Source organism: Ranitomeya variabilis, chromosome 1 (assembly GCF_051348905.1).
Source record: "Ranitomeya variabilis isolate aRanVar5 chromosome 1, aRanVar5.hap1, whole genome shotgun sequence".
Lineage (NCBI taxonomy): Eukaryota > Metazoa > Chordata > Amphibia > Anura > Dendrobatidae > Ranitomeya > Ranitomeya variabilis.
In genome coordinates, this window is record NC_135232.1 from 652,337,654 (window position 1) to 652,360,064 (window position 22,411).

Sequence of the window (22,411 nt, forward strand, 5' to 3'; positions counted from 1 at the left end):
ACAAAACTAATTTCAAAAGCGAGTTAGTACATAATTGTACAACAGAAAGTAGTGAACCAATGGTGATGTGCGGACAAAGAACCAAGGAACTATGAATTCCACATCTCAACCATCCACAATCCACATGGAGGACTTCCTAATCTGTTCAGTTCATATAATACATATATATAGTGCATATTTTTCCAATGGAAGAATTTTGGTGGCTCAATCAGAGACTACCTATGATTTTATTTACCAGAGAATTTAATTGGTAGAAATTGCCGCCGGTCTCGCCCATCTGATCTGTATGACTGTGGCCGTGCTCTCCCCAAACAGATGATGTCACGGGACAGAAGGACCTGGCCATTGGAATTTCACCAGCCAATCCTGTAATTTTCATGGGTAAAAAGCCACCGCCAGAGGATTCTGACAGAGGTTTTCTCTTCTCCATTGAAGATACATGAATACATGATTGATGGGGAGTGAGGAATGTTAGCTCTCTGCTGAACACATATTTAACCAACAGCTATCCCATATATACATACAGTAGAGACCAAAAGTTTGGACATACTTTCTCATTTAAAGATTTTTCTGTATTTTCATGACTATGAAAATTGTACATTCACACTGAAGGCATCAAAACTATGAATTAACACATGTGGAATTATATACTTAACAAAAAAGTCTGAAACAGCTGAAATTATGTCTTATATTCTAGGTTCTTCAAAGTACCCACCTTTTACTTTGATGACTGCTTTTGCACACTCTTGGCATTCTCTTGATGAGCTTCAAGAGGTAGTCACCGGGAATGGTTTTCACTTCAAAGGTGTGCCCTGTCAGGTTTAATAAGTGGGATTTCTTGCCTTATAAATGGTGTTGAGACCATCAGTTGTGTTGTGCAGAAGTCTGGTGGATACACAGCTGATAATCCTACTGAATAGACTGTTAGAATTTGTATTATGACAAGAAAAAAGCAGCTAAGTAAAGAAAAATGAGTGGCCACCATTACTTTAAGAAATGAAGGTCAGTCAGTCCGAAAAATTGGGAAAACTTTGAAAGTGTCCCTATGTGCAGTGGCAAAAACCATCAAGCACTACAAAGAAACTGGCTCACATGAGGACCGCCCCAGGAAAGGAAGACCAAGAGTCACCTCTGCTTCTGAGGATAAGTTTATCTGAGTCACCAGCTTCAGAAATCGCAGGTTAACAGCAGCTCAGATTAGAAACCAGGTCAATGCCACACAGAGTTCTAGCAGCAGACACATCTCTACAACAACTGTTAAGAGGAGACTTTGTTCAGCAGGCCTTCATGGTAAAATAGCTGCTAGGAAACCACTGCTAAGGACAGGCAACAAGCAGAAGAGACTTGTTTGGGCTAAAAAACACAAGGAATGGACATTAGACCAGTGGAAATCTGTTCTTTGGTCTGATGAGTCCAAATTTGAAATCTTTGGTTCCAACCACCGTGTCTTTGTGCGACACAGAAAAGGTGAACGGATGGACTCTACATGCCTGGTTCCCACCGTGAAGCATGGAGGGGGACGTGTGATGGTGTGGGGTGCTTTGCTGGTGACGCTTTTGGGGATTTATTCAAAATTGAAGGCATACTGAACCAGCATGGCTACCACAGCATCTTGCAGCGGCATGCTATTCCATCCGGTTTGCATTTAGTTGGACCATCATTTATTTTTCAACAGGACAATGACCCCAAACACACCTCCAGGCTGTGTAAGGGCTATTTGACCAAGAAGAGAGTGATGGGATGGTACGCCAGATGACCTGGCCTCCACAGTCACCAGACCTGAAACCAATCGAGATGGTTTGGGGTGAGCAGGACCGCAGAGTGAAGGCAAAAGGGCCAACAAGTACTAAGCATCTCTGAGAACTCCTTCAAGATTGTTGGAAGACCATTCCCGGTGACTACCTCTTGAAGCTCATCAAGAGAATTCCAAGATTGTGTAAAGCAGTCATCAAAGCAAAAGGTGGCTACTGTGAAGAACCTAGAATATAAGACATAATTTCAGTTGTTTCACACTTTTTTGTTAAGTATATAATTCCACATGTGTTAATTCATAGTTTTGATGCCATCAGTTTTAAATTACAATTTCATAGCCATGAAAATACAGAAAAATCTTTAAATGAGAATGTGTGTCCAAACTTTTGGTCTGTACTGTATATATGGCCTGCTTTGCAAGATAGTTGCCAGACCTTGTTTGACCATTGATTATACAGCTGAACCAATAAGAAAATGATTCAGTCTGATGATTAGCTGTTGGTAGACTGGGTGTAGACTGGTCACACCCAGAATTACTCAGTAACAATATATTTTATGACGATAAAACAAGATATAATGATTTTCCTATATGACTTCTTGTAATAACACATTAACGATAATTGCCGCTGTGGTAAGACTTGTGCACTTATCGTTGACGTAGCTTCACTTCGTAGGGTTGTTACCTAATTTGACCTAAATGCAATATTTCATTAAGACCTTTCCAAATTACCTTTTATTTTGAAAGTTCAGGTTTTCTGTTACATGAATGAAATGGTAAAAACATATATTTTTTTAATTAATTATTTATGCAATGTTACTACAAGGTGCTGAGTAAAACAAGATTTTATATCAGGTTGACTCTGTTATACTTATTAAAATGATACATTGGTTGATGAAATCCGTCTTGTGGTTGTTGTTTAATGTTTATCTTCAGTTTTGTGTGTAATGTGTATAAAATTAAGTTTTTTATGTAATCCTGATATTCATTAAAAAAAAGTAATCCGTTTGAAAATGGCGCTGGCCGCGCCTGCGCAGTAGCAGCTATCAGCAATCATCGATAGCTGCTATTGTGCAAGCGCCAATGGCGCCATCTTGCTAGAGAAAAAAAATGTCCTCCTTTTAAGATGGCACCTCTGCAGTAGCAGCTATCGGATCACCAATAGCTGCTAATGCGCAGGTGCGGCCAGCGCCATTTTTAAACAGATTTTTTTTTTTTAATGAATATCAGGATTACGTAAAAAACTTAATTATATGTACATTACACATGCGATTATGCTGCAGCGCAAGCGCCACCTGCCTGCAGAACGTTTTTTTTTTTTTAAAGCTATATATAGAATATTCATAAATTAGGGGGCAGGTCAGTGAGTGACCTGTCAAAAGCCATTCTGGTGAATACTTAATCAGAGCACCACTTGAAGACTCCCTCAAAGGCTGCCCGGAGCAAGGGCATATCATTAACTCAAAACTGAAAATAATGATTGCATAACGACCACAAGACAGATTTCATCAACAAAGGTATCATTTTAATCAGTATAATGGTGCCTACCTGGCACTGTCTGTAGGTTACTGTGCCCAATCCTACTGACAGATTCCCTTTAAAATCAGGACCCACCGAACATCTTCTATCGGCCTTCCGTTTTTGGCGAGTCTGAACAGTCCCAATATTCATTTGAACCTCCCTCCAGACATCCCCAAATCTCTGTACGGCGACCTCCACCCCAGGGCATTCAGAACTAATCCTAGAAAATTCATCAAAATGGGGATGAAAACCATAATTACAGAAGAACGGTAAGGTTCCGGTAGATTGATTTACTCGACTATGAAAAGCAAACTCAGCGAGAGGTAAAAGCAAAGACCAGTCCTCCTGTAGAGCTGCCACAAAGCACCTTAAAATTTGTTTCATGGATTGATTTGTCCTCTCAGTCCATTGGTGTCAGGATGATAAGCAGATGAAAATGACAAGTCAATCCCTAGTTTATTGCAAAAAGCTCTCCAAAATTTAGAGACAAATTGTACTCCCCTATCAGACACAATGTTGAAAGCAATGCCATGTAACCTTACCACATGAGAAATAAACAACCTGGAGAGTGTCTCTGCATTAGGTAATCCTGACAAAGGAACAAAATGAGCTTGTTTGTTGAATCGATCAACTACCACCCAGACAGCAATTTTCCCATCAGGCAGAGGAAAATCTGTAATGAAATCCATGGACAAATGAGTCCATGGTCTTTCTGGAATTGGCAAAAGAACCAATTTTCCAACCGGCCGGCTATGACTGACTTTGGCTTGTGCACAGACTTCACAAGCATTTTTAATATCATTATGCATTGACGGCCACCAAAAAAGTCCAACAACGGATTTCCGTGTAGCAGTAACCCCCAAGATGACCACTTAAGATGGAATCATGAAATTCCTGTAACACCTGCAATCTTAGGTACAGGAAGGAAACGACTGGACTTTACGAATTCCAATTCTAAGGTTACCATAGAAACCAAAATACCTGAGCAATTTCTAATTAATACTACATGTCAGCCTCCAGGATACACAAATATTTAATCTTTTATTATGTTTCCACATACCTGAATTAACCCCTTAACGATTGCTGATACGCCTTTTAACTCCGGCAGTTAAGGGTATTTATGTCTCAGCGCCGCTTTTTACCGGCGCTGAGAAATAAGTGTATAGTGCCCCTCAGAGTCAGAATTTCTCCGGGGTCTTGGCTACCGGGGGTAGTTGAGACCCCAGAAAACATGATTCGGGTCAGTTTTTACCCACCCCAGTGTTGCGATCGCTGTTATTAACGGAATAACAGCGACCGCCAGAAAAAAAAAGTCAGATTTCCCATTTAATTTCTCTCTCCTCTGATGTCATTGCACATCAGAGGAGAGAGAAATGGGGTCCCCTGATTCCCTCCCCCCCCCAACATCGCGGTGTCTTCTTCCGGGAGAAAATGGCGGGTGCATGCGCAGTGCACCTGCCAAGATCTGCCAGCATCCGGCAACAATAGGAAATTTTTCCTATTGATTCATTTTGATCACTGTGATAGACCCTATCACAGTGATCAAAAAAAAAAAAATAGTAAATCAAACCCCCCTTTATCACCCTCTTAGTTAGGTAAAAATAATAAAATTAAAAAAATTATTTATTTCCATTTTTCCATTAAGGTTAGAGTTGGGCTAAAGTTATTGTTGAGCTAAAATTACGGTTAGGGTTGGGCTAAAGTTAGGGTTGGTCTAAATTTAGGGTTTGTCTAGGGTTGTGGTTATGGTTGGGATTACGGTTAGGGTTGGAATTAGGATTAGTTGTGTGTTAGGGTTAGGTTTGTGGATGGGGTTAGGGTTATGGTTAGGGTTGGGATTAGGGTTAGGGGTGTATTGGGGTTAGGGTTGGAGTTAGATTTGGGGGGGTTTCTACTGTTTAGGTTCATCAGGGGGCCTCCAAATGTGACATGGAGCCACCATTGAATGCAGCCAGTTTGGCTTTCAAAAAGTCAAACGGTGCTCCCTCCCTTCTGAGCCCTGCCATGTGCCCAAACAGTGGTTTTCCCCACATACGGGGCATTCGAGTGCTCAGGAAAAATTGAACAACATGTTTTGTCGTCCATTTTCTCATGATACCCTTGTGAAAATGGAAAAAATTTGTTCCAAAGTAATTTTTTTGTGAAAAAAGTAAAATGTTCATTTTTTCCTTCCACATTGCTTTAGTTCTCGTGAAGCACCTGAAGGGTTAATAAACTTCTTGAATGTGGTTTTGCACACCTTGAGGGGTGCAGTTTTTAGAATGGTGTCACTTTTGGGTATTTTCTGTTATATTGACTCCCCAAACTCACTTCAAATGTGAGGTGGTTCCTAAAAAAAATGGTTTTGTAAATTCTGTTGGAAAAATGAGAAATCGCTGGTCAACTTTTAACCCTTGTAACGTCCAAGCAAAAAAAAATTATGTTTCCAAAATTGTGCTGATGTAAATTTGACATGTGGGAAATGTTATTTCATAACTATTTTGTGTGACACCACTCTCTGATTTAAGTGTACAAAAATTAAAAGTTAAATTTTTTTTACCAAATTTCCGTTTTTTTCATAAATAAACACGTTATATCGAAGAAATTTTACCACTAACACAAAGTACATGTCATGAAAAAACAGTTTCAGAATCAATGGGATACATTGAAGCGTTCCAGAGTTATAACCTCATAAAGTTACAGTGGTCAGAATTGTAAAAATTGGCTTGATCACTAAGTACCAAATTGGCTCTGTCACTAAGGGGTTAAAATATTTAATTTCCAGAATCTTTGAGTAGTTGAAATTAATTATATTGTTATATCTGTTGACCTACTAGGAAACTGGCTAACTACTGGTGACTTACTCGTAGCTTGGTTAATTATTCTGCTGGTCGATGTGAGTGGGCTTCCACAAATGTTTTTTTTTCAATAAATTCAGATACTTGGAAACTTTAGAGTATTTTTCAAAATATAAAATATTTTTTCGTCAGGACTTGCAGTTAGGCCAGTTTCACGCAGTTCTTGTACATGAACTGTGCTCAAATTTGAAGAACCTGACTGACCACTGGTCTTCAGACCTGAGGGGAATTCTTTATATACCTATATGTCTATGAAGCTGTTGGATCAAGTCGAGAGACCCAGAAGACAGGCTTGGTCTTCCGGTGTGAGAACAGTCCTTAATCACAGATTTTGGAAACCAACCTAAGTCTCGAAAGCTATCTATGGGGCCATGGGTGCTACCGCCACGCCTGACATGATGTGTTTGTAAATATATTATTTCTCCTTCGCCTCATTGGGGAAAACAGACCATGGGTGTTATGCTGCTACCACCAGGAGGCTGACACTAAGTTAACACAAAAAAGTTAGCTCCTCCTCTGCAGTGTACACCCTCGTGCTGGCTCCAGGAGAACCAGTTCTTGCTTAGTGTCTGTAGGAGGCACACGGGTATGCTATTCAGACCGAAAGCTCTTTATTATTTTATTTCTACCTTTTTAACCAATTTTTACATTTTTCCAAGTGGAATGAAGGGACGACGGATCCTTTCAAGGTTCCGATCTCCCCGAACCATCAACAGGCGAGCACAGGGAGTGTCACTTCTCTGTATCCTCTCCTGCGATGTGGGATGCCATGCCTGGGCTGATTTTTTTGAGCGACGGGTCCCTTCAAGGGCATCGATCTTCCTGCACCCTTAACAGACGAGCACATGAAGTGTTGCCTCCATGTATCCTCTTCCGCAGCCAGGCCTAATGCCGGACATTCAGCCATGTCCCATCCTAGGGGATTTAACCCCTTGGATATACAGTGGCCCCTTTTTGGCATCCGAGCAGCCAGCCCCCACTGCACCACCATTGTTAAAGCGGATGGTACAAGAAGGTGGATGGTCCCTCTCCACCTCCCTATTAAAGGGACGGTGGATTGAAGGTTACCACTTTATCCCTTCACCGTCCAAAACCAGCAGCAGCAGGAAGACCTGCTAATATCGCTGGCTTACCTGCCACCCGGCAGCTTCTCCGGGTAAGTGCCGGGGCAGGAGGGCTCCATGCAGGTGGTCTGGGGCGGCGCTGGATAAGGGGGCCCATCCTGGCAGCCGGGGCACACATACAGCCTCTTCCTGCATTGGCGCCAGCCGGTGCCGCAAATTTAGTTCCTGGCTTCGGCCCTTTACTAGACTGCAACCCCAATCCCGGCCCACGTGATCACGTACTGCGGAGGCTCCGCCCACCTTTCCTGGCTCTTCTCGCACTGAATGAGAAGCGCCTCTGATATTCTCGGCGGGCAACTTCCCACACGACCGCCTCAGGACACACAGACTGCCATCAGGATCCTGGCAGCAGGTGTTCACAGCACAGGGGCTACGCAGTTGGAGAGCCACGCAAGATGAGCTGGGGACACAGATCTGGGTAAGGGAGCGCTGCTATATACATCCTCCTCCCTGCTCTAACCCTTTTGAGGAGTAACCCTTTTCAGCAATCCCTATCATCATAGGGCCACATACAAGGGTACATCATGTCCCAGCCTAAGGCATCTAAAAGTCTAACAAGACTATGGCAATCTTTTTTACTTCATGCTCCTTCTGCCAGTCTGCGTTTCCTAAGGCTCAGAGTTCGCCGCTCTGCAATGCCTGTGACCCCAACTGTGCTCAGGAGCCTTTTGCCGTCACCGAGCCCAGTTTCACTGTCTCAATCTATGACTTCTCTGGCCAAAGCGATTGAATCCCTCCGTGATCCTTCGGGGGACTGGAGCGTTCGCAGCACTGATGTAGACGGATCTTCCCCAATGCGGGAGCAGTTGGTTAGCAGGGGCCAAAAGCACTCTAGAAGCCTACAGGTGCCTAGAAAACGGATCCGTAGCACGTCTCCTGAGAAGATACGTGCCTTGTCGTCTGAGAGCTCCATTTCTCACTCTCCCTCTCCAGAGATCAGTAGCGAACGCTAATCTGAGTGTGAATCTGATGGTTCCTTAGATCCGGATTCTCCAGATTTTAAGAAAACGGTGGATTCGCTGATTGAGGCTGTCAACCAGACCTTAAAGGTTCAGGAAGATTCCGGCTGAGCTCCTGATCAAACCGTGTCCTTTAAGAGGACTAAATGCTCTAATAAGGCATTTGCTATTCACACTGAGTTTCGGGCCATAGTTAGTCGGCACAGGGAACGACTGGATAAACGCTTCACAGGACAAAGGCCTCTTGAAGCAAAGTTTCCTTTCTCAGCTGATCTGAAAAAAGATTGGGCTGAATCTCCAGTAGTAGATCCCCCGGTATCCCGCCTAGCATCCAAAACCCTTCTGTCTGTGCCGGATGGCTCATCCATCAAAAATCCCACAGACCGTCAGATAGAAAATTTGGCTCACTCTGTCTTTGAAGCCTCAGGTTCAGCTCTCTATCCATCCTTTGCCGCAGCACAGGTAGCTAAGTCTATGGTCCTCTGGTCGGAGACCTTAGCTAATTCACTTCGGAGCAGTGATCTTCCTGTAGAGGTCCTTAGCACAAGATTTGGCCAAAAGTTGTGAGCCCATCCACCAAACGTCAAGGTAATCTCAGAACGGATGGGTACCTGAGCTGACTGCCTAGTGTGAACACTTACCTATGGCTAATAACATGGTAAAGCCTGCTTTTATGGGAAGCTCAGAACCAACTGTGTTTGGATGTAATTAAAATCACAGCATGGTGAAGGGCGGGGCGTTCAAGTCAGAAAAAATAGTACATAGTAAATATAGGAAAACTGACTGAACAGCAATCTATGAATGACAGAAAAAAGACTCGCACATCCAAACTAGTGTGAATAGGTGCATACCAGGAGCAGCTACCTCCATACATAAATATACAAAAAAGGTTGCACTCTATCGTGCCAAAGCATGTCTAATATGAAATACATGAAATATGAATAGCAAAATGGCTTTTGAACATTAGGAAAATATTTAAGAGACGCTTTGCACAGAATTTGATATAATCAAATAGTGTGAGCCCATCAACCATCGTCAAGGTGGTCTCATAAAACTGATGGGTCCCTGACCTCCCTGTCCAAATGTGAACACTTACCGAAGGCCAATGTCTGTATGCCTGGGTGAATGTGGACACCTCTGTTCAGCAAAGCCTACAGATGAGTTGGCCGGGACCAAGTGTGATGAGATGCAATTAAAAACCACATGGTGATGGGAGGAGTGCTCAGTCAGTCAGCTAACATAGAAATGACAGAAAAAAGACTCGCACATCCAAACTAGTGTGAATAGGTACATACCAGGAGCAGCTACCTCCATACATAAATATACAAAAAAGGTTGCACTCTATCGTGCCAAAGCATGTCTAATATGAAATACATGAAATATGAATAGCAAAATGGCTTTTGAACATTAGGAAAATATTTAAGAGACGCTTTGCACAGAATTTGATATAATCAAATAGTGTGAGCCCATCAACCATCGTCAAGGTGGTCTCATAAAACTGATGGGTCCCTGACCTCCCTGTCCAAATGTGAACACTTACCGAAGGCCAATGTCTGTATGCCTGGGTGAATGTGGACACCTCTGTTCAGCAAAGCCTACATATGAGTTGGCCGGGACCAAGTGTGATGAGATGCAATTAAAAACAACATGGTGATGGAAGGAGTGCTCAGTCAGTCAGCTAACATAGAAATGACAGAAAAAAGACTCACACATCCAAACTAGTGTGAATAGGTGCATACCAGGAGCAGCTACTTCCATACATAAATATACATAAAAGGTTGCACTCTATCGTGCCAAAGCATGTCTAATATGAAATACATGAAATATGAATAGCAAAATGGCTTTTGAACATTAGGAAAATATTTAAGAGACGCTTTGCACAGAATTTGATATAATCAAATAGTGTGAGCCCATCAACCATCGTCAAGGTGGTCTCATAAAACTGATGGGTCCCTGACCTCCCTGTCCAAATGTGAACACTTACCGAAGGCCAATGTCTGTATGCCTGGGTGAATGTGGACACCTCTGTTCAGCAAAGCCTACATATGAGTTGGCCGGGACCAAGTGTGATGAGATGCAATTAAAAACCACATGTTGATGGGAGGAGTGCTCAGTCAGTCAGCTAACATAGAAATGACAGAAAAAAGACTCGCACATCCAAACTAGTGTGAATAGGTGCATACCAGGAGCAGCTACCTCCATACATAAATATACAAAAAAGGTTCCACTCTATCGTGCCAAAGCATGTCTAATATGAAATACATGAAATATGAATAGCAAAATGGCTTTTGAACATTAGGAAAATATTTAAGAGACGCTTTGCACAGAATTTGATATAATCAAATAGTGTGAGCCCATCAACCATCGTCAAGGTGGTCTCATAAAACTGATGGGTCCCTGACCTCCCGGGCCAAATGTGAACACTTACCGAAGGCCAATGTCTGTATGCCTGGGTGAATGTGGACAGCTCTGTTCAGCAAAGCCTACATATGAGTTGGCCGGGACCAACTGTGATGAGATGCAATTAAAAACCACATGGTGATGGGAGGAGTGCTCAGTCAGTCAGCTAACATAGAAATGACAGAAAAAAGACTCGCACATCCAAACTAGTGTGAATAGGTGCATACCAGGAGCAGCTACCTCCATACATAAATATACAAAAAAGGTTGCACTCTATCGTGCCAAAGCATGTCTAATATGAAATACATGAAATATGAATAGCAAAATGGCTTTTGAACATTAGGAAAATATTTAAGAGACGCTTTGCACAGAATTTGATATAATCAAATAGTGTGAGCCCATCAACCATCGTCAAGGTGGTCTCATAAAACTGATGGGTCCCTGACCTCCCTGTCCAAATGTGAACACTTACCGAAGGCCAATGTCTGTATGCCTGGGTGAATGTGGACACCTGTTGTGAATTTGCTTTTTGCTCCCTCTAGTGGTTACTAGTTTTTTGACTCTGGTTTTTCTGTCATTCCTTTTATCCGCACCTGGGTCGTTAGTTAGGGGTGTTGCTATATAAGCTCCCTGGACCTTCAGTTCAATGCCTGGCAACGTAGTTATCAGAGCTAGTCTGCTGTGCTCTTGTCTACTGATCCTGGTTCCAGTTATATCAGCTAAGTCTGCCTTTTGCTTTTTGCTATTTGTTTTGGTTTTGTATTTTTGTCCAGCTTGTTCCAAATCTATATCCTGACCTTTGCTGGAAGCTCTAAGGGGGCTGGTGTTCTCCCCCCGGACCGTTAGACGGTTCGGGGGTTCTTGAATTTCCAGTGTGGATTTTGATAGGGTTTTTGTTGACCATATAAGTTACCTTTCTTTATTCTGCTATCAGTAAGCGGGCCTCTCTGTGCTAAACCTGGTTCATTTCTGTGTTTGTCATTTCCTCTTACCTCACCGTCATTATTTGTGGGGGGCTTCTATCCAGCTTTGGGGTCCCCTTCTCTGGAGGCAAGAAAGGTCTATGTTTTCCTCTACTAGGGGTAGCTAGATTCTCCGGCTGGCGCGTGTCATCTAGAATCAACGTAGGAATGATCCCCGGCTACTTCTAGTGTTGGCGTTAGGAGTAGATATATGGTCAACCCAGTTACCACTGCCCTATGAGCTGGATTTTTGTATTCTGCAGACTTCCACGTTCCTCTGACACCCTCGCCATTGGGGTCATAACAGACACCTCTGTTCAGCAAAGCCTACATATGAGTTGGCCGGGACCAAGTGTGATGAGATGCAATTAAAAACCACATGGTGATGGGAGGAGTTTGGATGTGCGAGTCTTTTTTCTGTCATTTCTATGTTAGCTGACTGACTGAGCACTCCTCCCATCACCATGTGGTTTTTAATTGCATCTCATCACACTTGGTCCCGGCCAACTCATATATAGGCTTTGCTGAACAGAGGTGTCCACATTCACCCAGGCATACAGACATTGGCCTTCGGTAAGTGTTCACATTTGGACAGGGAGGTCATGGACCCATCAGTTTTATGAGACCACCTTGACGATGGTTGATGGGCTCACACTATTTGATTATATCAAATTCTGTGCAAAGCGTCTCTTAAATATTTCCCTAATGTTCAAAAGCCATTTTGCTATTCATATTTCATGTATTTCATATTAGACATGCTTTGGCACGATAGAGCGCAACCTTTTTTTGTATATTTATGAACAGCAATCTAGTCTGAACTGACACCCAAAAAAAGTCATATAGCAAATAGATCAATGGCTGCACTCAAAATTTACTTGTGCTAAAGCAAGGAAATGTGCGATACATGAAATGTGAATAGCATAATGGCTTGTGAAATTTATGAAAAAACACATGAGATTCTTAGCACAAGATTTCAGACTAGATTGCTGTTCAGTCAGTTTTCCTATATTTACTATGTACTATTTTTTCTGACTTGAATGCCCCGCCCTTCACCATGCTGTGATTTTAATAACATCCAAACACAGTTGGTTCTGAGCTTCCTATAAAAGCAGGCTTTACCATATTATTAGCAATAGGTAAGCATTCACACTAGGCAGTCAGCTCAGGTACCCATCCGTTCTGAGATTACCTTGACGTTTGGTGGATGGGCTCACAACTTTTGGCCAAATCTTGTGCTAAGAATCTCATGTGTTTTTTCATAAATTGCACGAGCCATTATGCTATTCACATTTCATGTATCGCACATTTCCTTGCTTTAGCACAAGTAAATTTTGAGTGCAGCCATTGATCTATTTGCTATATGACTTTTTTTGGTTATGCACCAGTTCAGACTAGATTGCTGTTCAGTCAGTTTTCCTATACTTCCTCTAGAGATGTCGCACCTTGCCAGTCACATTTCTTGGGCAGGCGATTACCTGTTACATGCATCTTTGCATGTGTCCAGCTGTGCTGCTCTGTCAGCAGCCAATGCCATCACTATCAGAAGAGCATTATGGTTCAGAGAGTGGAAAGCGGACTCTGCATCAAAGAAGTCTCTTATTTCCCTTCCTTATCAAAGCAGCCGCTTATTTGGAGAGAAACTGGATCAGCTTATTTCCGATGCTACCGGAGTAAAGAGCAAATTTCTTCCCCAATAGAGACTTAGGCGTCCCTTTCAGGGACAACAACAAATCTGTTTCCTTTCTTTTCGCTCCAATCCAGGCTGGTCCACTACTTCCGGCTCAGGGCGTTCTCCATGCAGAGATGGAGGAGCTCAGGTATCGTACAGACCTAACCAGCATTGGAAATCTGGACCCAAACAGACGAGACCTAAAGGACCTAGGTCTCAGAGATTTTCCTCCCACTGACTACTGGCGCTATCCGGGCGACACCAGCAGGGTAGGCAGCTGCCTACTTCTCTTTCGTCACATGTGGCTTTCCGTCATCTCCGACGACTGTCAGAGACCTGGTGTTTTCTGGATACAAGATCGATTTTGCTATGCGTCCCCCATCTCTTTTCTTTCCCTCCCGTATTCCTTTCTCAGAGGCAAGGGCAAAGGCTTTTTCCCAGGCCATAGACGCATTGCGTCTTGACGGCATCATTGTCTCCATCCCAGAAAGGTTTCAGGGTTTCTATTCTCACCTCTTCGTCGTCCCAAAGAAGGACAGAAAGGTAAGACCCATAGTAGACCTCCAACTTGTTAACAAGTTTGTCAAGGTCCGTCATTTCCGCATGGAATCTCTGCGCTCAGTTATCACTTCTCTGGAAGAAGGGGAATTCTTGGCCTCAATCGACATCCGAGACGCTTACTTGCATATTCTGATTTTTTTCCCCCCTCACCAGAGATTCCTGCGCTTTGCTATTCGCGACCAGCATTTCCAATTCACAGCCCTGCCCTTCGGCCTTGCTACGGCTCCCCGAGTGTTCACAAAGGTCATGGCGGCTGTCATGTCCATCTTGCACTCTCAGGGCATGATCATTCTGCCCTATCTGGACGAACTGTTGATCAAAGGTCCGTCCTTCCACGAATGCGGGGAGTCCGCCCTCATCACTTGCAATACCCTTTCTTGCCGGGGCTGGCTGATAAACTTAAGCAAATCCTCCCCTGTCCCAACCCAGCAGATATCCTTTCTAGGGATGACCCTGGACTCATCTCAGGGGTTGGTAATTCTCCCTCCAGACAAAGTCCTAGTCCTTCAACAAGGAGCTTGCGCACTTCATCAATCTTCCCCTCATTCCATCTCGTTTGCCATGAGGGTACTGGGAAAGATGGTGGCCGCAATGGAAGCAATCCCTTTTGCGCAACTGCACCTTCGTCCTCTGCAGCATGCTGTCCTGATGGCTTGGGACAGGAACCCTTTCTCCCTCAACCGCAGGTGCCACTTATCCCTGGAGGTCAGGCAGGCTCTCAGATGGTGGGTGTTGAACTCTTTCCTCGACCAGGGGAAGCCTTTTCTCTCTGTTCAATGGCTTGTGGTGACTACCAATGCCAGTCTTTCGGGCTGGGGAGCAGTCTTTCGTCACCACACTCCTCAGGGCTGCTGGTCAATTCGAGAATCGAAGCTACCGATCAACGTTCTGGAGATCCGTGCTATTTGGCTGGCCCTGCATCAGTTTCATAATCTAGCTGGTCACCCCATCCGTATTCAATCAGACAACGCCATGGCAGTGACATACATCAATCATCAAGGGGGTACCTGCAGCAGGGCGGTCATGTCCGAGGTAACTCTCATCCTCCGATGGGCAGAGAACAACCACTCGGTAATCCCAGCAGTGCACATTCCAGGCATGGAAAACAGTATGGTGGACTTCCTCAGCCGTCGGGCTTGCATCAGGGGAGTGGGAGCTTCATCCGGAAGTTTTCAACCAGATCTGTCTCCTCTGGGGGATCCCAGATGTGGATCTGATGGCATCCAGACTGAATGCCAAAGTTCCCCAGTTTATAGCGTGATCTTGAGATCCAAGAGCAATCGGAATGGATGCTCTGGTTCTTTTGTGGTGCCAATTCTATCTTCCATACATTTCTCCCCCCCACCGTTACTCCCGAGAGTAATCAGGAAGGTCAAGGTGGAAGGAGTCCCAGTGATCCTGGTCACGCCCGACTGGCCACGCCGTGCGTGGTTCACAGAGTTGGTACACCTCATTGCTGACATACCCTGACGGCTACCGGATCAGCCAGATCTGCTTTCCCAGGGCCCGATTTATCACCAGAACTCAGGCCCTGTGTTTCTAACGGCGTGGCCATTGAATCCTGGGTTTTGACCCAGGCGGGGTTTTCTCAACAGGTCGCTTCCACTGTGGTTAGTGCCCGTAAACCCACATCGGTACGCATTTATCACCGTGCTGTACCTGGAAGACATTTTTTGCTTGATGCAAGGATCGTGGTCTTTCCCCTCTCGTCTTCACAGTTCCCACCATTTTTGAGTTCCTACAGGCCGGTCTGGACTCCGGTCTGGCACTCAGCTCTCTCAAGGGTCAAATCTCCGCTCTATCGGTCTTATTTCAAATACGGATCGCGTCAAAACTTCAGGTTAAGACCTTTCTACAAGGGGTGTCACATGTGGCACATCCCTATCGCATGCCCTTAGAGCCTTGGGACCTCAACTTGGTACTGAGTGCCCTACAGGAACCCCCTTTGAACCGCTTCAGGACATTTTGTTGATTTTTCTGTCCTGGAATGTTGCCTTCCTTGTTGCGATTACATCTATCAGACGAGTTCCGGAACTAGCCGCCCTGTCCAGCCGGGCGCTTTTCCTTAAATTCAATCAGGACATGGTCCTCAGGCCGTCCCCGTCCTTTTTGCCAAAGGAAATCTCATCCTTTCATCTTAATGAGGACATTGTTCTCCCTTCTTTTTGTCCAGCTCCTACTCACAGGGTAGAAAGAGCTCTCCACTCTGGACCTAGTCAGAGCTCTGAGAAGGTAAGTCTCGAGGACGGCGTTCTTCATATGGAGGGATGCTGTTATGATCCTTAGTGGCTGAGGATCACAGAATGAACGAGCTAAGTTACTGAACATAGAATAAGCTCTAGGGAGGTGGTAACTGGAGTGACGGCAAAACCTGATCCTAACCAAACACACTAAAGGTAGCCGGTGAACGTGCCTAAATTCCTGGACGTCTCGACGCAGCCTGAGAAACTTGCTACCCCTATAGAGAAAGTAAGACCTCACTTGCCTCAGAGAAATGACCCCAAAGATATAGGAAGCCCCCAACAAATAATAACGGTGAGGTAAGGGGAAAATACAAAACGTAGAAATGAAAACAGATTCAGCAAATGAGGCCCACTAATACTAGATAGCAGAAGACAGGCAGGGAACTGTGCGGTCAGTAAAAAACCCTATTCAAAATATCCACGCTGAGGATTCAAGAACCCCCACACCAACTAACGGTGTGAGGGGAGAAACTCAGCCCCCTAGAGCTACCAGCAAGCAAGGAAATCACATATTAGCAAGCTGGACAAGGACAAATAAATAACCAAAAAACATATTGAACACTGATGAGCAAAAAATAACCAAACAGAAAACTTAGCTTCTCTTGAAGAGACTGATAGCGAAGGAATTCAGGAGAGATCAAAATAGCACTGAATACATCGACAGCAGGCAACAACTGATAGTCCAGGTGAGCTAAATAGGAAACCAGCTAACAGATAACGAGACAGCTGATCCGGCCTCAGACCTGCAGAATGACACAAAGAGCCACCAGAGGGAGCCCAAAGACAGCACTCACACAGTACCACTTGTGACCACAAGAGGGAGCCCAAAAACAGAGTTCACAACAGTACCCCCCCCTTGAGGAGGGGTCACCGAACCCTCATCAAAACCCCCAGGGCGATCAGGATGAGCAACATGGAAGGCATGAACCAAATCGGCCGCATGAACATCAGAGGCGACAACCCAGGAATTATCCTCCTGACCATAGCCCTTCCACTTAACCAAATACTGAAGCCTCCGTCTAGAAATACGAGAATCCAAGATCTTCTCCACCACGTACTCCAATTCGCCCTCAACCAGCACCGGGGCAGGGGGCTCAACAGAAGGAACCACAGGCACCACATACCTCCGCAACAAAGACCTATGGAACACGTTATGAATGGCAAACGACGCTGGGAGGTCCAGACGAAATGACACCGGGTTAAGGATTTCCAAAATCTTATAAGGACCGATGAAGCGAGGCTTGAATTTAGGAGAGGAGACCTTCATAGGAACATACCGAGAAGACAGCCATACCAAATCCCCAACATGAAGTCGGGGACCCACACCGCGACGGCGGTTGGCAAAGCGCTGAGCCTTCTCCTGTGACAACTTCAAATTGTCCACCACATGGTTCCAAATCTGCTGCAACCTATCCACCACAGAATCCACCCCAGGACAGTCAGAAGGCTCAACCTGACCCGAGGAAAAACGAGGATGAAAACCAGAATTGCAGAAAAAAGGCAAAACCATAGTAGCAGAACTAGCCCGATTATTAAGGGCAAACTCGGCCAATGGCAAAAAAGTCACCCAATCATCCTGATCAGCAGAAACAAAACATCTTAAATAAGTTTCCAAGGTCTGATTAGTTCGCTCGGTTTGGCCATTCGTCTGAGGATGGAAGGCCGACGAAAAAGACAAATCAATGCCCATCTTAGCACAAAAGATCCGCCAAAATCTGGACACGAACTGGGATCCTCTGTCAGACACAATATTTTCAGGGATGCCGTGCAAGCGGACCACATTCTGAAAAAATAGAGGAACCAAATCGGAGGAGGAAGGCAACTTAGGCAAGGGCACCAAATGGACCATTTTGGAAAAGCGATCACACACCACCCAGATGACAGACATTCTCTGAGAGACTGCAAGATCCGAAATAAAATCCATGGAAATGTGCGTCCAAGGCCTCTTCGGGACAGGCAAAGGCAAAAGCAAACCGCTGGCAACCCCAACTTGAAACAGACATAGCTTTCCAATCCAGTACTGGATTATGGGCCTGCAACCATGGCAGACCCAAAACGACAACATCATGCAAATTATGCAGCACAAGAAAGCGAATCATCTCCTGATGTACAGGAGTCATGCACATGGTCACTTGAGTCCAATACTGAGGCTTATTCTCAGCCAATGGTGTAGCATCAATTCCCCTTAGTGGAATAGGGAATTCTAAAGGCTCCAGAACAAAACCACAGCGCCTGGCAAACGACAAATCCATCAGGTTCAGGGCAGCACCTGAATCCACAAAAGCCATAACCGAGTAGGATGACAGAGAACAAATTAAAGTAACAGACACAATGAATTTAGGCTGTATAGTACCAACGGTGACAGTTTTAGCGATTTTTTTTAAGCGCTTAGAGCATGCTGAGATAACATGAGTTGAATCACCACAGTAAAAGCACAACCCATTTTGACGTCTATCATTTTGCCGCTCAATTCTGGTCAGAATTCGGTCACATTGCATAGACTCAGGTCTCTGTTCAGAAAACACCGCCAGATGGTGCGCAGGTTTGCGCTCCCGCAAACGCCGATCAATCTGAATGGCCAAAGCCGTTGACTCATTCAGACTCGCAGGCGTGGGGAACCCCACCATAACATTCTTAATGGCTTCAGAAAGACCTTCTCTGAAATTTGCAGCCAGGGCACACTCATTCCATTGAGTAAGCACCGACCATTTCCGAAATTTTTGACAATACACCTCAGCTTCATCCTGACCCTGAGAGAGAGCCAGCAAGGCCTTTTCTGCCTGGTTCTCCAGATTAGGTTCCTCATAAAGCAATCCAAGCGCCAGAAAAAACGCATCCACATTCAGCAATGCAGGATCTCCTGGCGCCAGGGAGAAGGCCCAATCTTGAGGGTCGCCGCGTAACAGAGAGATAACAATTCTAACTTGCTGAGCGGAATCACCAGAGGAACGAGGTCTCAAAGAAAGAAATAATTTACAATTATTCTTAAAATTCAGAAACCTAGATCTATCTCCAGAAAAAAACTCAGGAATAGGTACTTTTGGCTCAGACATAGGACTGTGAACAACAAAATCCTGAATGCTTTGAACCCTTGCAGCAAGATGATCCACACTAGAAGTCAGACTCTGAATATCCATGTCTGCAGCAGAACCCAAAGCCACCCAGAGATTAAGGGGAGGAGAGAAGCAGGACAGACTGCAGAGCAGAAAAAAAAAATTGAACTCAGGATTTCTCTTATCCCACTTTTGCGATGCATTTAACACTTTTGGCCTGTTGCACTGTTATGATCCTAGTGGCTTAGGATCACAAATCTAACCAGCTAAGTAGAAAATAATAGGACGAGCTCTGGGGATGTGGTAACTGGACTAACCGCAAACCTGATCCTAACCGCACACACTATAGGCAGCCGTGGAACGTTTCCTGAAATCCTAGACGTCTCTTCACGGCCTGAGAAACTGACTACCCCTAAAGAGGAAGTAAAGACCTCACTTGCCTCAGAGAAATCCCCCAGAGATATAGATGCCCCCCACAAATAATAACGGTGAGTTAAGAGGAAAAGACAAACGCAGAGATGAAACAGGTTAAGCAAATGAGGCCCGCTAACGCTAGATAGCAGAAAATAGCAAGGGATCTGTGCGGTCAGTAAAAAACCCTATGCAAAAATATCCACGCAGAGAATGCGAGAACCCCCACACCAACTAACGATGTGGGGGGAGCAACTCAGCACCCCAGAGCACCAGCAAGCAGGGAAATCAAATATTAGCAAGCTGGACAAAAACTCATCATATACTAGGAAACATCTTGAACACAGATGAGCAAAAATAAGCAAACAGAACTTAGCTTCTCTTGGAGAGACTGATAACGGATGTAGACAGGAGCAATCAGAATAGCACTGAATACAACGGCAACAGGCAAGGAATGAAGGACCAGGTGGATTAAATAGGAAACCTAACTAGCAGATGACGAGACAGCTGATCCTGCCAGAAACCTGCAAAATAACAAAAAGAGCCACCAGGAGGAGCCCAAAGAGAGAACTCACACAATACCACTCATGACCACAGGAGGGAGCCCGGAAACAGAGTTCACAACAGGAAACCAGCTAACAGATAACGAGACAGCTGATCCGGCCTCAGACCTGCAGAATGACACAAAGAGCCACCAGAGGGAGCCCAAAGGCAGCACTCACACAGTACCACTTGTGACCACAAGAGGGAGCCCAAAAACAGAGTTCACAACAGGATGCCCTGTTCGTTCTCCCTGAAGGTCAGAGGACGGGTCTTGCCACTTCAAAGGCCACGATAGCCAGGTGGATTCGTTCCACCATCCAGGAGTCATACCGAGTCAGAAGTCAGCCCATCCCAGCTGGGATCAGAGCACACTCCACTCGGGCGGTGGGGGCTTCTTGGGCCATTCGGCATCAGGCAACGGCGGAGCAGGTCTGTAAAGCTGCGACTTTGTCCATTTTACATATCTTCACAAAGCACTATAATATTCACTCAGGCTTCAGCGATTGCGAGTCTTGCAGAAGAATTCTGCAGGCAGTGGTGCCGCACATCTAGGCAGTTGTTATATGAAACCTAATCCTTTGTGTTGTTTTCCCACCCAGGGACTGATTTTGGACGTCCCATGGTCTGTGTCCCCCAATCAGGCGAAGGATTTTTGTGTACTCACCATAAAATTATTTTCTCCGAGCCACTCGTTGGGGGACACAGCACCCACCCTATTAGCCTAATGGTTTATATGGCTTTTGCCTGTTCTTTAAGTTGTCATGTTGTACTCTTCTATGTTGTTAATGTTTTTTCCTACTGCTTTTGCACCAAACTGGTTCTCCTGGAGCCAGCATGAGGGTGGAGCTATCATTTTTGTGTTAACTTAGTGTCAGCAGCAGCATTACACCCATGGTCTGTGTCTGCCAATGAGTGGCTCAGAGAAAAGGATTTTACGGTGAGTAAACAAAAATCTCTAAACAAAGAGTAAACAAAGCATTTCTGCTTTGTGCCATTCCTCAGTTATTCCTCCTAAAAATGTATGAATACATTGCCAACTGAGTTTTTCCATTCTCCTTGTAAATATGGAATGTCTCATCACAGTCTGTCTCTGTCCATAGACTGTCCATAGTGTCAGATTGTGTATGAACCCTGTCCTGGTTGTCAATTTAAGTAAAAAAAATTACAGTTGTAATTTTTTTAATTTACTTCAATTTTAAGTCAATCTTGTAGAAGTTTTATTTTGCTTTCCATCTTTTTTCATCATTTTTTCACCTCCTTTTTCAAGGGTTCTCGTGTTATTTTTCTGCTTCTCTTCTTTGATCTTTAATCTTGTTGTTTTCCTTTTATAAATTATAAATATAACAATAATTACCTTAATGTAATAGGAAAATCCTAGTAAAACTAAGATTGAAAAATAAATAAATTAATTTTATCAAATTAACAATCATTAAATTACAATTTTGGAGCATCGTTCCTTAGAACCCTGCATTCGGTCGTTCGACTGATTTAATCTAAAATGGAATTTAAATAGACTTGTTAGTAGAGCTGGCTTCATGAATGATTGATATCCCATAATATATTAAGCAATGAACCCTTTATATATGATAGTATGTCCAATACAAATACAGAGATGCGCTGTTTAAGCTCTGGTCATTTATTTGGGGAATTGTGAATAAGGGATTCACGATGCCATAGGAATTTCTAGTCATTTTGCAAATAGTTTTAATTCTTTTTTTCTATATTAATTCACATCTGCATATATGTTTCTTAATTTTTTTTACTCAGAAAGCTGAAAATTAGATCTTGTAAAAACAAAAAATAAAAACAGATAAAATGCAAAAAAAGTGACGGGGAAATTTGTAGTGGAAAAGCCGAAGTTTCCTAGTCAATAAATGCAAAAGTTAGAATCTGCGGCTGCCCCATGTAAGGGACATGAAAGATATAAATATACATATATAATACATTTGGTCTGGTCATTGTGCATGATAGTTTTTATGTCATTTTTATCTTCCAGAACATATTTGGAAGAAGAGTTATTAAAGGCCCGTGGAAAGCCCAAGCTCAGAAAGGACATGTATAAGAAGATGATTGAGGTGGATCCCCATGCACCTACGGAGGAGGAGATCGCTCAGCAAGCCGTCACCAAACCCCGATACATGCAATGGAGAGAGACCATCAGCTCAACATCAACTTTGGGCTTTAGGATTGAGGGCATTAGGGTCAGTGTGCTTTTTAGTGGTTAATAACAACTGTGTGTTTAAAACAAATTCTATTCCTAGAAGGGCCAACCTGATATATTATGGGGGGGTCAAATGTATCCCATCACTTTGCTGGTCACATTCAGCAGGTCAAGGTATTGGCATACAAAGATGCCAAATACATAACTATACACAAGA

At 44.1% G+C, this 22,411-nt stretch overlaps 1 protein-coding gene across 1 annotated transcript in view; it reads left to right on the forward strand.

The window, feature by feature from the left end:
* ITPKA (inositol-trisphosphate 3-kinase A) overlaps nucleotides 1-22,411 on the forward strand; it is a 161,721-nt gene that overhangs the window by 135,495 nt on the left and 3,815 nt on the right. Inside the window, exon 4 of the mRNA XM_077262500.1 lies at nucleotides 22,030-22,234. Coding sequence (XP_077118615.1) covers nucleotides 22,030-22,234 — 205 coding nt within the window. The remainder of the gene's footprint in view (nucleotides 1-22,029; nucleotides 22,235-22,411) is intronic.